A 14,688-nucleotide genomic window follows, 5' to 3' on the forward strand; every position below is an offset into this window, starting at 1 on the left:
GTGCGACCCCCCCCCTTTATAAATATATAAACAAGTGGTTTTAATTTAACACCATTATAAATGCTGGAGGCAAAGCGGGGTTTGGGGTGCAGGTTGACAGCTCGTGACTCCCCCTTGTAATAACCTCGTGACCCCGAGGGGTCCCGACCCCCAGCTTGAGACCCCTGCTCTAAGATGTCTCTGAAGCAGGGTAGGTGAAGGGTTCCCCTTTGCACTGCCAGGATCTGAGCAGGATTAGAAAAGGGCACTGGTAACAAAGGCTTGCCACAGACATCCGGGTTGTGACATCTCAACATTCTGTATCAATTAAAAAAGCTGAAGGAAATGGGATTATGGTCCAGGTGGGCTGCGGCGTGTCTGTTCCTGCACCTGCTCCATCCCACTACACAAAACACTTGGGAAGTCTCTGCCTAGGAAACTACTAGTTCTTCAAGGCTCTGTCCGTGTGGATGGTCCATAAGTGACGTGTACGAGTCACACACAGACCATAAGGTAAGAAACTCCCTTCTGTTTCTGGCTCCCCGCCCCCTCCAGATCCAGAGCTACAGACTGGGAGACATTTAGGAATTCACCGTGTCCATGTCCAGCAAGATGCGTGGCCTGGTAGGGTGCAGAACTGTAGCTTGGCTTCCAGCTGGGCGCGGTGTTGTGGAGCAGGAGGTTCGGGGAGCTTGTGTGGAGCACTGGTGACACCTAGGGGCCAGTTGGAACTGTGCAACACTGACTCGGCTGTGTGGTTCAATTGTGTGTGTCCAGCAATCACTGACTGGTTCAGCTGCAGCTTCCTGAAGAGGTGGCTGCGCTCAAGGAACTCCAATAGGGCACTGCCCCAGCAGGCGGGACCCATGGGTCTTAATCCCAGGCTTGGTGTCTTTCCCTGTAGTGGGCTGACTGCATAGAAGACCTTCTGAAAACCTGGAAGAGACGGCGCTGCTGATCAGGGCAGCAGTGACTAAGCTGTGGAGGGAGCTAGCTCCTTGTAGGCCTCTGATCAGAATCGTCACTATGGGCCAGATTCAGCACTGGCCTAAGCTGGTGCAACTCCACTGAGTGGGGCTGCTTTTGGCCCTGTGTTTATAGAGACAGCAGTTGGGGGGTTATTTGAGGAGATGCAGGCTGTAGGTGCAGTAATCTGGCACACCCTTGTGATGGCTCTGGACTTTACCCCCAGGCAAGTTCCCTGTGGAGGGATGATTCCAGTATTCCAGTAGTACCCAGAGAACCTACTGTGCTGGGAGCTGTACAAACAGATGGTGTGCCTGCCCCAGACACTGAATGGTTGCCTGGAGCTGAAGCCACTGGGTACTCCTGGAACAGTGAAGCTGAACGGGTATGAAACAGTAACAGAAAACCCGGCCTCGGGAAGATGAGCTGGCAGAAATTCACAAACAAGCTTTCCTTTTTTTTGTGTGTTTTTTTTTAAATTTATTTATGAACATTATCTTTGAGGGACAACAGCATCTCTCTGGCGCTCATCTCTGTACATGCAACTGTAGAAAATAACATTTGTATTCACTTTGTCTCTGTCTGCAGGAAGTTGTACAGCGAAAGGACAGCAGTGTCACGGCAGAGCGGTGGCATCGGCAGCACCAGCACTGCCAAACAATATGTACACAAACTACATTGTAAAAAAAATGACATTGTTACATTACAGACAACGCAACCTTGCCGCTGTTTTACCCCACATACTACGCAAGTTGGACTAGTACAAACAGAAGGGTGTGAATTGACCTGTGAGCTATTTACATTTATATACAGTCTCATAGAAGCATTACAAGGAGGGAAATTTACACGGTTGAGACTTGAATCCACGGAGCACAGGTGTCAAAGATAATACAATGCTTTTGCTATTGTTGCTTTAAATTGCTGATTAAAGGTCTCTCCATGCTTATACAGATTAATTGATGGTTATTTAACAAAAGAAAGAACTGGGCTTGAAATTAATAAAGTGTTATTTGTGGCCATATTCCTGTGTTCTAGAGAAAGAAAAGCATTCCTGTATCCTCCCCACAGAGCAGGAGCATTGGCGGGCCTATCCATTCCCCTCCCCTTGCATGGAAAGCGTGTGCTGCAATTTAGCTGGCCATACCAGTGGAGAAAACCAGCCACTGCATCAGGCAAAGCCTAGCCCTGAAAGGGAGAGGAAAGTAGCAAAAGGGCTCGAACGTTGGAAACCAAGGACTCCATATTTAAATTAAAAAACATTCCGAATACATCCAGGGGTGCTACAGACCCTGACCCTCTGTAGGCCATCGATACATTCCACAGCACAGAGCAGCCTCCTCCCTCCTGCACTGTACCAGTCACTCAGCCCAGGACACCCCCTGACAGGTTTGTGCACAGCACAGACAGAGAAAACTCCCGTTGACACACCACAGCGGCATGGCGAGATGGCGCCAAGCACCAATGCTGTACACGGCCGGGAACAGTCTGTCCGTGTCACCGTACCGCCTTAGGAAGGGAGCTAGGGATTTCATTTCTTAAGTCACTAACGCAATGTAGTTAGAAGAAACTAGCTGCTGTGACAGATCACTCGCCTCATTAGCTTTGCATGCAACAAGCCTCATTCCTCACTGGGGTAAGCCTAATGAAGCCAGTGCAGTTACACCAGCCAAGAATCTGGCCCCGTCAGTCTTTCCAACTCTCCAAAACAATCCCAGCGTGTGATGTGATGCTGGGATTCAGAATCCCAGCCCCCACCAGGCTGAGGGTGCTAATTCAACAAGTTAGTGGGGAAAATCACCTTACAGGAATGTGCTTCAGCTGGCTTTTCTGAAGCAGCCCGGAGGAAAGCGGTGACCCGGCAGGCTGCAAGGCTGCGTGGTTCCCAGCTCAAGTAATCAGGTCACTCCATAACAGCAGCTGTTTAAAACGCCAGTGGGTGACGGAGTGAGAATTTGAATGTAGAGTGCTGAGCAAGGGGAAATGCCCAATTTGGCAGCTTCTCCGACTCTCTAGGTGCCAGAACTGCTGTCGCTGCTGCTCCTCCTCCACTGGGCTTTGGCTTCTCCACTAGCTAAATGTGAGACTGATTCCACTCTGGACTTCCCCCTGCCATGTTATCTGGGGGAGCAGCCCAGGTCCCAAAGCACCGGGTGAGCCTTGGCTTCAGACGCCGAAAGGGACTGGTGGGGCCATCTAGGCTGCTCACCCCAAAGTACACAGGAGGGGAAAGAGGCCAGGGGAGCGGAGCTGGAGGCAGCCCTCACATTGAATTAGTCACAGCTCCTCCCCTGCTCCCACAGCAGCTCAGGCACCAGGAGAGGAGGGGAAGCTGAACAGGAATTTAAATGGTGTCTGGAGTGGACTTTGCCTAGCACATGCACCTGGCAACATTTAAAAACCGCCTCCAAGTGCATGGGTGTCTGTCCATGCACCCCCCTCCAGCCCGTCAGGGCACGAGGTGCAGCACACTCAGGGGACACCCAGCCCCCCACTGTGCTAGTGCCCATGTTTCCTGTTCATTTCACGCAGGATTATTTGAGCTAGTGTGTTTTAGCAGTATCCTGCCTGGGTCACTGCAGATGGAAAGAGTCCAGTTGTTGCAGTTGCAAAGGGAGCAGGGCTGGCTGGCCGACATGCCCAGACAGTATGGAGTGAGGTGGGAGTGAGGACCAGAGGGCATGGAAGAGGCCTCCAGCCACGTCCTGTATGTCTGTGCTTGGGTACAAACACTGCCAGCTGCATTAGGTCCTGTCTCCATTATTACTTCACTGACAGCCACACATTCAACAAATACAATCCTCTCTGGAACCGGCCATGGGGCCACCACCCAGCAATAGAGCAGCAGAAACACCCAGCATCCCAGCTGACGGGACAATTTCACTTCTCTCCCTACTGACTGCGGCTGTTCAAATCCAGCGCTCCAAACCAGACAATGCAGTGCGCACCCCAGCTGAGCTGGAGCCAGAGGACAATCTTTCCTTAAATACACAACTAGAAACTCCCCCATGCCCCAGAGGGCTTAATTCTGAGCAATCTCCCCCCAGCCTCTCCAGGGACAGCCCCTCCTCGCTGTGGCTGGCAGAGTGGTACCAAAGGAGGTTTTTGAGCACACAACCGAGGAATGCCTCCTCCGGGCTCTGGCTCCTCAACTAAGAGCTTTTGCTCTCAAGACCAGAGACAGACAGCTGGCTTCTGCGAGGGTGCAACATCCCCAACACCAGGAACAAGCCTGCAGAACAGGGCAGGCTGGAATCTGCGCTCCCAGTGCTGTGGTGAAGGTGGCCTCCAGACAGGCTGTGGGATGCAGGGGTGTGTTCCTTCAATCTCTAATTAGTCACCTTCCCAACCTGATCAGCTAGTCTGCAGCAAGCACACTTTAGTCCTGACTAACCCAGAACAGCAGCTCGTTCCGACTCTCAGAAGTGAGCGGAAGCCCTGCTGGCCACACCACAGGCAATGCTCCAGGCGGGTGTGTGCATCTCCCTGCACAGTGCGCCCCCTGCTGGCCACACCACAGGCAATGCTCCAGGCGGGTGTGTGCATCTCCCTGCACAGTGCGCCCCCTGCTGGCCACAGCTAACTGAAGCCTCAGACAAGGGCCAACAGCGCCACACCGGATGTTTGGACCCTGCTGCAGTGTTGGGCCAATGGAGCGGGATCAAAATCACAGCTAGGCCCCAGCCTGCTCATTAACGCCTGGCGGCGTATCCAGCACACCCTGAAAACCGAGGCAGAAAGGACCCCACAAGCGAAGTGGTGCTGGGTACCCAATGGCTGCAGCTTGCAGTGGCGCCAGAGAATCTTTTGGCCCCAGCTCACCCTCACGGTTACCTTCCCAGCTGTGGTGGTTTATTTCCATAAATGACTTAGAGAGCAACCGGCTTCCTTACCCAGCACTCCCAATACTAACAGCGCACTGGAATGGCTACAGGCGCCACCCGACTGCCTCGCCTTCCCTACGCCATGTGGCTCTGAATCACGGGCTCCCCAGATTACAGCAGCTCAGGCTGAGGAAATGGGGCAAACTGTCTCTCTCTCAGCCCAGACGTGCGAGTAACATCTTCTGAATTCCTCTAGGCCCCAAGCTAGCACTTGTCAGGGTGGGACTCTCCCTTCTTCCTCCCGTCCCCACCCCCTCGTTAAATCTGACGCACAGCTTCCAAATCTGCGCAGGGGGTCTCACCGCTCCACTGAACTCAAAAGGGCAGGGGAAAGGAAAAAACTAGACGCTCGGAGATCTCCACAGCACGGACTGCAGATCGAGTGAGCCTGCAAGGCCTGAATCCCACGAGGCGGGTTTGAAATACTGAACACGGCACACCATTTTGGCCCTTAGTTTTTTCCTTGAGGGGAAAGTGCTGCCTAGGGTGAACTATACATACAAAGATAATTTTAATTAATTTATTTATTTCTTTACACATAACTGAAAGTGATGTTACAGTACATAAGTTATTTACAACTGTGCAGTAATGTGTTGCAAAATAAATTATCTAGAAGGCAGCAAAAGTACATTGTTAATGTATATAAAAACTGTACAGCATTTATGGGATACAATTTTCTTTATATGAGTATTGGCTCTGTAGTGTTTTCAAGTTATGTTCTCAGAAAGAGAAACAAAATGCCCAAGATTAAAGGAAAAAAATATATATAAACCACATGGATTTTACTCCATTAAAAACATGATCGGCAAAGTCCTTGCTCTGCGTCACCATTTTTGCGGTAGACACTCACCGTACTAGTCACGTGTGCATAACGTGCCAGGTGCCTCCTCACTCATCCAAACGTGGTGACGAGCAGCTACTTTATGACGACTCGGAAAGCGTCCGGGGTCCGGAGCTGCAGCCGTTTGCACCTCCAGAATTGCAGCTGGGAAAGCTGGATGCTTCCTTTTAGTTTTGCTTTGAATTTGTGCCGTAACCAGGATGGAACGAGAAATATAAAAAACCCACTGTCTCCTCTGCAGCTTCTCCGAGAGGAGATCTGCGGACAAATGGAAAACAAAGAGCTTGAAATCGCCATGTTCACACGTACATGAACTGCATGGGTGCTGGCCCTGCTCAGCAGCTTCTGCAATCCACGTGTCCTTGAACCTTTTCTCCTCCCTGCCTCCGTCAGTCTCTCTCCCCGTTGTCTGTTCAGACGCTCACTGCTGTGTGCAGGCTGGCTGCCCTCTGCTGCAGCAACTGGTTTGAAAGGAGATGCGTTCCCCACTCCTGCTGCCTGGCGTAGCTGTGATCAGTCCAGAAGTGAGGGAGACGTTGTGAAGAAAGTGCAATTATTTTTCTTACTGTTTTGTTTTCTGCCGATAGATGCTTCCTCCTCCTCTGACCAGAGATTCATCAGCAAGTGGTAAGGATGAATGTGAGCTCGAGCATCCGTCCTCGGAGGGCTCCCGCCCTTGCCAGTTTTCAGGGAGAATGTCTCCTGGTTTTGTATTGTCATGCCGGCAAGAGCACAAAGTCATCGTTAACGTCAACCATTGGCACATAGAACGAGGGAACCTCGTTCACGCAGAGGGATTTATGCCCAGCTGGATCCAGCTCTTGAACCTTCAGCTGCCACTCCATTCGCTGCACCGCGTTCAAGGCAGCGGCTTCATGCTGCTGTCGCATTAGCAGGCATGTCTGCACCAGAACCGAATGCCCAGCGGAGACGGGGGTTCATGGGAGAGAAGAGACAAGACGACAATCACTTGACTGTACTGAACAACTGCACTCTGGCGGCAAGGCAATGGAGTTTGCAGCTATCCTGTTGGACAGACATTCCCAGCCAGGGACAGGCTCCACAGCGGACACTGGGTGTCCTTGTCGGAAGGAAATATACGCTTGGAAAACAGTCTGTCGAACAGGATTTTGAGAGGGCCCCACTCCTCCAGAGGTGCTGTAAGACCTCGGAACAACAGGCCAGATTAGAACCATTTTTAGCCCTGGAGGTAGCCAGTGTGAAGTGCTGGTTGAACACAGGCCAAATGCTGCAGCTCGGTTGTGGCTGTCACCTTTACATGGTGATACAGGCCCAACCAATGTGCAGCACTGCACACTGCAACCTGCAGTCTCCACCTCTGCGTGAAAGATGAAGGAAGCAAGAGAGGAAGGGGTGGCTCACTGGTTAGGGCACTCGCCTGGGACCCGGGTTCAAGTCCCTGCTCAGTCTCTGTGACCTAGGGTAAGTGTCTGTGCCTCAGTTCCTATCTGTGAAATGGGGCAATAGCATTGCTCTGCAGCAAGCCGTGCTGTGAGGATGAATACATTACAGATTGTGCGGGGGCCATGGAAGTATCTTAGACAGAAAATCTTAGACAAAAAATCTACCTAAATCTTCCAGCCAGCCAGCCAGCCAGCGTGCAGCAGCTGGCTATTGCTTGGCAGCCCAAACAGCATGGAAAAGAGGAACCTGTGTGGCCTGAAGGAACGAGCACAGGGCTGCGCTCACTCTGTGATCACGCACCAGTTCAGTCTGCCTCGTTTTCCCCATCTGCAGAGCAGCAGAGAGCCTGTCCTTGCCTAGCTCGCAGCAGGCATTGCTCTCTGCATGGCACTGGGAATGGGGACGTGTACTGCAAGCTGTGGCATTTAGAACTGCTCACAACGCTGTCTCCCAGGGGCTCCTTGCCCTTAGCAGAGATTTCTGGAAACCACAAATCTCCCAGGTGCCTAGCAGCAGTGACTCTCGCTGCCACGCAGGAGAGCAGGGTTTAGGGCCTTTGCGCTCTGGGACAGCTGCCTCTGGCTCACTGTAGGAATTGCACTGACTGACTAGATCAGCAACCCCTGTCACAGGAGAAACTGAAACCCTCCCCCATTTCACCTTTCAAATGCCAATCAGAATATCCCAAGCAGGTTACAGATTAGCAACATCCGCTCCTGACTCCTGGAAATGCTGCAAACCCAGTGCACTGGAACCCCCAAGGAACAGCAGGGTCACGCAGCTCTCACCTTCATTCGATCATATTTGTCATCCACATCTTGTAACCAGGAAATAAACTGGCGAGCATTGAAACGATCTCTGACTGATTTGTTTTCATCTCCCTGCACAGGGAACAGCACAAAGGGGAATTACACAGTTAAAACATATCAATAAAATAAATAGCCTATCGGACAGGTGCAAACCCCTCCACTCCCCACATGCACACAAACCCACCACACTCCTGGAAGAAAGAAGAGTGGTGGGTCTGAAGTAGCCAGAAGTGCACCAGCAGGGAGGAATAATGGGCTATGCAGCTCTGTGCTGCTTTCACAGCACGTTGCTAGAGGTTTCAGCCTGAGTGGTGGATGCTAAACACACAAGCTCCCTCCTTGCCTTCCCCACATGGAGCTGGAGCTGAGAATCTGTTCATATTAAACTCATTCAGTTCTTTCCTTTGCGAACGGAACACCTGCAGCTCACCGAGTCCTTGAACTTGTGCCCCAGATCATAATGTCTTCTACATGGAGATTTCCATAATGTTTTTTCCTTTTTGTCCTGGGAAATGCTGAGAGGTAAATCAGATGCATGGATCAATATGCTGGATCACTAATGAATGCCACTATACTGTCTGCAGCACAGGAATCAGCTTCTGCAATGCAGCAGTGTGCTTTCTACAGAGATGACAGCTTTCTGGCAGGTTAGTGGTGCAGCTACAAAGCTTCTGGCCAGCAGGAGGTGCTAATGTAATCGCTCTATCCTACTTCAGCTAATTTTAAATTCTTATGAAGCTGAACAATACTACAGGCTGCTGAAGTCTGACTCATTTTCTATGCTAGTCCTTCTCAGCTTTTTCCAGCTCCACACTACGTGGAATCAAAGGAAAAAAGCCCATCTCTGTGGGCTGTGCAGTGCAGTTTTGCTTTTCAAAGCCAGTCTTCTCTAAGAAAGTCATTTAATAGATTTCTGTTCTCTGTGCAAAACAACTGGGGCTCGTGGAACAGCTGCACGGAACGTACCAAAATAAACCTCTCTCACGTGCAGATGGTTCTGCTCACAAGGAGACGCAGAGGGGGCTTTGCAGCCTGCAGACAGATCAGGGGCCGTTGCTATCTGTAAACAGGCATATCATGCTGGCTCCTGTATGTCAGTCACAGACATTTCTTTGCCCCCCCACTGGACAGCTGAACTTCTGACTTGGACCCTCTGGCAAACGAGTCAGATTAATCAACAGCAGCACATGCTGTGAGATCTCCCACATCACACCAGTGTGTGGGGGAAGGGAGTTGTAGGTACGTGGGTGGGAAGCACATTAAGGCCTCCCTACACTCATCACTCTGGAAAGCACGTCCCACGTGGGCAGCTGCACAAAGGGCCCTTTGAGACACATGTAACCACTCTGAAGATGGCTACTGACCTGATTTTCTAGAGGCATGTTATAGACCTCGGAGTCCAGCAGCATGGTGCAAGCACTGAAGGGCACTGCCTGGTTAGCAATGGTTCTCGCTGCCCGGCAGTGAACTCTTAAGATCTCCTGTTCGCATGAAACAATCAGCTTCTCCTGAGGAAAAAGGAGACAGTGCCCCAGTGAGTGACGCGTGCCCGTCATTTCTCAAGCACCATTCGCCCCCGCAGGAATCTCCGTTACCCGCTCTATGCTGTGCTGGAGTCGCAGCTTCCCTCTCACGGCCTCCTGCTGCTTGAAGAGTTCCTTCAGGGGGTCCGCGAGCGACGGAGGGGGCGCAATCTACAGACACACAGAAAGGCACAAACTGTTACCAACGGGGACACCTGCCGGATTCACGCTGAGCGGCATGGAGATGGCTTCCCAAGGCTGCTGCTGCTCACCCTTTGAAATTGCTCTGGAGCTTGCTGTCCCTTCAGGAGCGGGGCCAGCGCTCTCAGCTGCTGCACAGGGGCCCAGGCTTTGAGTGTCACTACACAATGATCGCCCTTAGGCTGATGATGTGTTGCCAAATCATTCAGTTGCCAGGGAGACGGAGCTGTGCCAGTGTAGTAGTGGAGGAGGCCTTCCCATGCAGGTGGGAGGCAAAGGACCGGGCAGGGTGGGGGAATGCAAAGCAGGGGAAGAGGCGCTGTATGCAGAGGTGAGCACGGCTCTTGTGGCTGAGGCTTCTATCGCCACATGCTTTAACCACCCACCCCTTCGGAGCGTCATAAAGACGCTCTGTGAAGCACTTTGAGGTCATCTGGTGAACGAACGGCATGAGGAAATGTGAAGCATGTTGAGCTCATGGTGGGCAGCACACAGTGAGGTGTGTCCATATTTCAACACAACTTTGGGTTTGCAGTGTGCACGGGAAAAGACTGATGTAGAGCAGAGTTTGGGCTAGAATCCTAGGCCTGGTCTACACTACGCGTTTAAACTGATTTTAGGAGCGTTAAACCGATTTAACGCTGCACCCGTCCACACTAAGAGGCCCTTTAAATCGATATAAAGGGCTCTTTAAACCGGTTTCTGTACTCCTCCCCAACGAGAGGAGTAGCGCTAATATCGGTATTACCATATCGGATTAGGGTTAGTGTGGCCGCAAATCGACGGTATTGGCCTCTGGGCGGTATCCCACAGTACACCACTGTGACCGCTCTGGACAGCAATCAGAACTCGGATGCAGTGGCCAGGTAGACAGGAAAAGCCCCGCGAACTTTTGAATATCATTTCCTGTTTGCCCAGCGTGGAGCTCCGATCTGCACGGGTGGCGATGCAGTCCCAAATCCAAAAAGAGCTCCAGCATGGACCATACGGATGTGATCGCTGTATGGGCAGACAAATCTGTTCTATCAGAGCTCCATTACAGATGACGAAATTCCAAAGCATTTTAAAAAAAATCTCCAGAGGGCACAGCAGGGACTCAGCACGCTGCTGCGTGAGAAGCGTAACGGAAAGCCAAAGAATCAAATGGACGCTCATGGAGGGAGGGGGGACTGAGGACTCAAGCTATCCCACAGTTCCTGCAGTCTCCGAAAAGCATTTGCATTGTTGGCTGAGCTCCCAATGCCTGTAGGGTCAAACACATTGTCCGCGGTGGTTCAGGGCATAGCTCGTCAATTTACCCCCCACCCCCACCCCCAGAAGGAAAAGGGAAAAAAATCATCTCTTGACTCTTTTAAATGTCACCCTATGTGTACTGAATGCAGCTGGTAGACGCGATGCTGCGGCACTGAACTGTAGCATCCTCGCCCCCCCCTTCCTTGGTGGCTGATGGTACAATATGACTGATATCCGTTGTCATCATCAGCCTTGTGGCAGATGGTGCAGTACAGAAGGACTGGTATCCGTCCTCATCATCAGCCCATGAGTGCTACTACTTCCCAGTAGATGGTACAGAACGGCTGGTAACCGTCTTCATCATAGCAACAGGGGGCTGAGCTCCATCAGCCCCCACCCTTCATGTGTAAAGAAAAGATTCTGTTCTGCCTGGACTATCATAGCAGCGGGATGCTGGGCTCCTCTCCCCCACACCGCTTAATGTCCTGTCTGGACTATCATAGCAGCTGGAGGCTGCCTTCACCTCATTTTATCTCACTAACAAGTCACTGTTTCTTATTCCTGCATTCTTTATTACTTCATCACACAAATGGGGGACACTGCAACGGTAGCCCAGGAAGGCTGGGGGAGGAGGGAATCAACAGGTGGGGTTGTTGCAGGGGCACCCCCTGTGAATGGCATGCAGCTCATCATTTCTGCGGGATCTGACACAGAGCAGCTGTGCTCTCTGGTTCTCTGATACACTGGTTCTCTAGTACACTTGCCCCATACTCTAGGCAGGACTGATTCTATTTTTAGATACCATAAAGGAGGGATTGACTCGGGGAGTCATTCCCATTTTTGTCTTTTGCGCCCCCGGCCGACCTCAGCCAGGGGCACCTATGACAGCAGCAGAGAGTACAGTACAGAAGGACTGGTAACCATCATCTCATTGTCAATTTACAATGGAAGCAGATGGTACAGAATGGCTGATAACCATCTCTGCTATCAGGCAAAAGCAAATGAATGCTGCTGTGTAGCGCTGCTGAATCGCCTCTGTCAGCGGCATCCAGTACACATACGGTGACAGTGACAAAAGACAAAACAGGCTCCATGGTTGCCATGCTATGGCATCTGCCAGGGCAATCCAGGGAAAAAGGGCGCGAAATGATTGTCTGCCGTTGCTTTCCCAGAGGAAGGAGTGACTGACGACATTTACCCAGAACCACCCGCAATAATGATTTTTGCCCCATCAGGCACTGGGATCTCAACCCAGAATTCCAAGGGGCGGGGGACACTGCGGGAACTATGGGATAGCTACGGAATAGCTACCCACAGTGCAACGCTCCAGAAATCGATGCTAGCCTCGGACCGTGGACGCACACCGCCGAATTAATGTGCTGAGTGTGGCCGCGTGCACTCGATTTTATACAATCCGTTTTACTAAACCGGTTTATGTAAAATCGGAATAATCCCGTAGTGTAGACGTACCCCTAGAGTCTTTTCCTGTTCACACTACGGGCCCAATCACACACAGAGAACAGGGTGCCTTGCAGAGTAGAAAGCTAGGTGGCGGCTGTTCTTTGGGACAAACAGGTGTACTTGCCACCTATAATGTGCATGATTTCACAGCAGATAAGATGTGCATCAATTCAGGCCCTGATCCTGCAAGAAAATGGATGCTGACAAACTTTTGTGCTGAGCCCCAGTGATTTCAACAGGGTGCCAGGCAGGTGCAGGCAGCTCATTGCAGGAGCTGGCCCTTGTTCTCATTCCTCACGTTCCTTGTGGAATATGCTGGAGGAGAGAATTCAATTTCCCATGAAACAGGTAGAGCCCAGCCAGACGTCTCCTGCCAGTTCACTTACTACTAGAACCACAACTTTCAAATGGTAAGAATGTGGGACCATTTCCCAATGACTTCCTTGGAGTGTTGTGTTTCAGGCAGAGAAAACTGTTTACACTCCCCAAAGGGAGGCCCAGTGTAATATTTTATTTCAATAAAGCTTATGCTAATGAAGTGAAAGCCTCCCAACGCATGCACTTGTACAGAAACCAGCACTGCTCTGGGGAGAAAAGAAGGAAGGTTCCACCAACTGCGGTATTCTCCATTAACTACAGCAGGACATGGAATTTCACGTTAGTCAAATCCAGAACAACCTCCCTGGAGGCTGGGAGCCTGTATTTCCTGACTGGAAGTGTTAGTCTATTGGTGCATTTGCACTGACAAACTCCCTCAGTGGAACTGTCAGAGAAATAGCTGTTCCCATTGCCAAGGGGTCACCACTATTGGCCAGTCACACACTGGAGCCTTGGTAAAATAAAAGGCAGAAGTTAAGAGTCGCTAACTTCTGCTCAGGGCCAGCCTGAGGGAAAATGGCACTCTGGGAGAACTTGCATTTTGGTGCCACTGGCCCCATGGGCTCTCCACCCTCCCCATATCCCTAACCCCTGTCCCCTCCTGCACCCTAATCCCTGCACCCCCCTCCTGTGCCCCTAACCCCTGCCCTGTGCCCCCTTCACCCCAGCCCCTGCCCCTCCTCCTGCGCCCCTAACCCCTGCACCCCTTCACCTCTACCCCTGCCCTCCTCCTGCACCCCTAACCCCTGCCCCTCCTCCTGCACCCCTAACCCCTGCACCCCCTTCACCTCTACCCCTGCACCTCCCTCCTGCACCTCAACCCCTGCCCTGTGTCCCCTTCACCCCAGCCCCTGCCCCTCCTCCTGCACCCCTAACCCCTGCACCCCCCTTCACCTCTACCCCTGCACCTCCCTCCTGCACCCCAACCCCTGCCCTGTGCCCCAACCCCTGCCCCTCCTCCTGCACTCCTAACCCCTGCACCCCCTTCACCCCAACCCCTGCCCCTCCTCCTGCACCCCTAACCCCTGCCCCCTTCACCCCAAGCCCTGCCCCTCCTCCTGCACCCCTAACCCCTGCAGCCCCTTCACCTCTACCCCTGCCCCTCCCTCCTGCACCTCAACCCCTGCCCTGTGCCCCAACCCCTGCCCCTCCTCCTGCACTCCTAACCCCTGCACCCCCTTCACCCCAACCCCTGCCCCTCCTCCTGCACCCCTAACCCCTGCCCCCTTCACCTCTACCCCTGCACCTCCCTCCTGCACCCCAACCCCTGCCCCTCCACCGGCACCCCGAACCCCCGCACCCCTGCACCTCTACCCATGCACCTCCCTCCTGCACCCCAACCCCTGCCCCTCCTCCTGCACCCCTAACCCCTGCACCCCCTGCACCTCCCTCCTGAACCCCAACCCCTGCCCTGTGCCCCCTTCACCCCCACCCCAGCCCCCCCCACCAGCACCCGCATGGGAAAACTGACCTGGATGCAGTGATGAAGCAGCTGGCATTGCTGCTCGCTTCACTCCCACTGGCCTGCTACTCCTTTGCCCTAGCACCCCTAGTGGGTGGGGGGGGGGGGGAGTGACGCCAGGGCTCCCTGCATCCAGGTCACTTTCCCCACCTGGGCTGCGTAAGGAGAAGGCAGGAGAGCAGCAGCTGCTGCCGCCTCACAGCACAGCCCAGGCGGGGAAAGTGACCTGGATGTAGGAAGCCCTGGTGTGTGTGTTGAGGGGAGTGTGTGATAGTGTGTGTGTGTGCACTGTCTCTTTAAGAAAGCACTCAGGATCAAGGATCTGCAGACTTGTTCAGACATAAGCAGCTGCTGCTGGACCCAGAGAGGAGGCAGCAGCAGCACACAGATTCCCCGTCCCGTCACCCCAGCTCAGGGGAGACCGGGTACACAGACAGGGGGAGGGGGACACCCCAATATCAGCCCCCACCCCTCGCACAGCAGACAGGAGGATGCTCCCAGTCTGGAGTGGCCAGGGGCTCCAGGGAGC

The 14,688-nt window shown here is 52.8% G+C and overlaps 1 protein-coding gene across 10 annotated transcripts in view; it reads right to left on the bottom strand.

Annotated features, from left to right (window-relative positions):
* Nucleotides 1-4,141: 4,141 nt before the first annotated feature.
* The window catches only part of ANKRD11 (ankyrin repeat domain 11), a 228,049-nt gene continuing 217,502 nt past the window's right edge, over nucleotides 4,142-14,688 (bottom strand). For 9 of the 10 annotated variants that reach the window (XM_039503300.1, XM_039503299.1, XM_039503302.1 and 6 more), the window contains 4 exons: nucleotides 9,497-9,595; nucleotides 9,266-9,409; nucleotides 7,881-7,973; nucleotides 4,142-6,569 (listed from right to left, as the gene is read on the bottom strand). In XM_039503300.1, the coding sequence (XP_039359234.1) occupies nucleotides 6,384-6,569; nucleotides 7,881-7,973; nucleotides 9,266-9,409; nucleotides 9,497-9,595 (522 nt within the window). In that variant the 3' untranslated portion in view covers nucleotides 4,142-6,383. Of the gene's footprint in view, nucleotides 6,570-7,880; nucleotides 7,974-8,331; nucleotides 8,417-9,265; nucleotides 9,410-9,496; nucleotides 9,596-14,688 lie in introns of those variants that run through there. The other variant, XM_039503308.1, reaches the window with a different exon arrangement.

Source organism: Mauremys reevesii, linkage group 16 (genome assembly GCF_016161935.1).
Source record: "Mauremys reevesii isolate NIE-2019 linkage group 16, ASM1616193v1, whole genome shotgun sequence".
NCBI lineage: Eukaryota > Metazoa > Chordata > Testudines > Geoemydidae > Mauremys > Mauremys reevesii.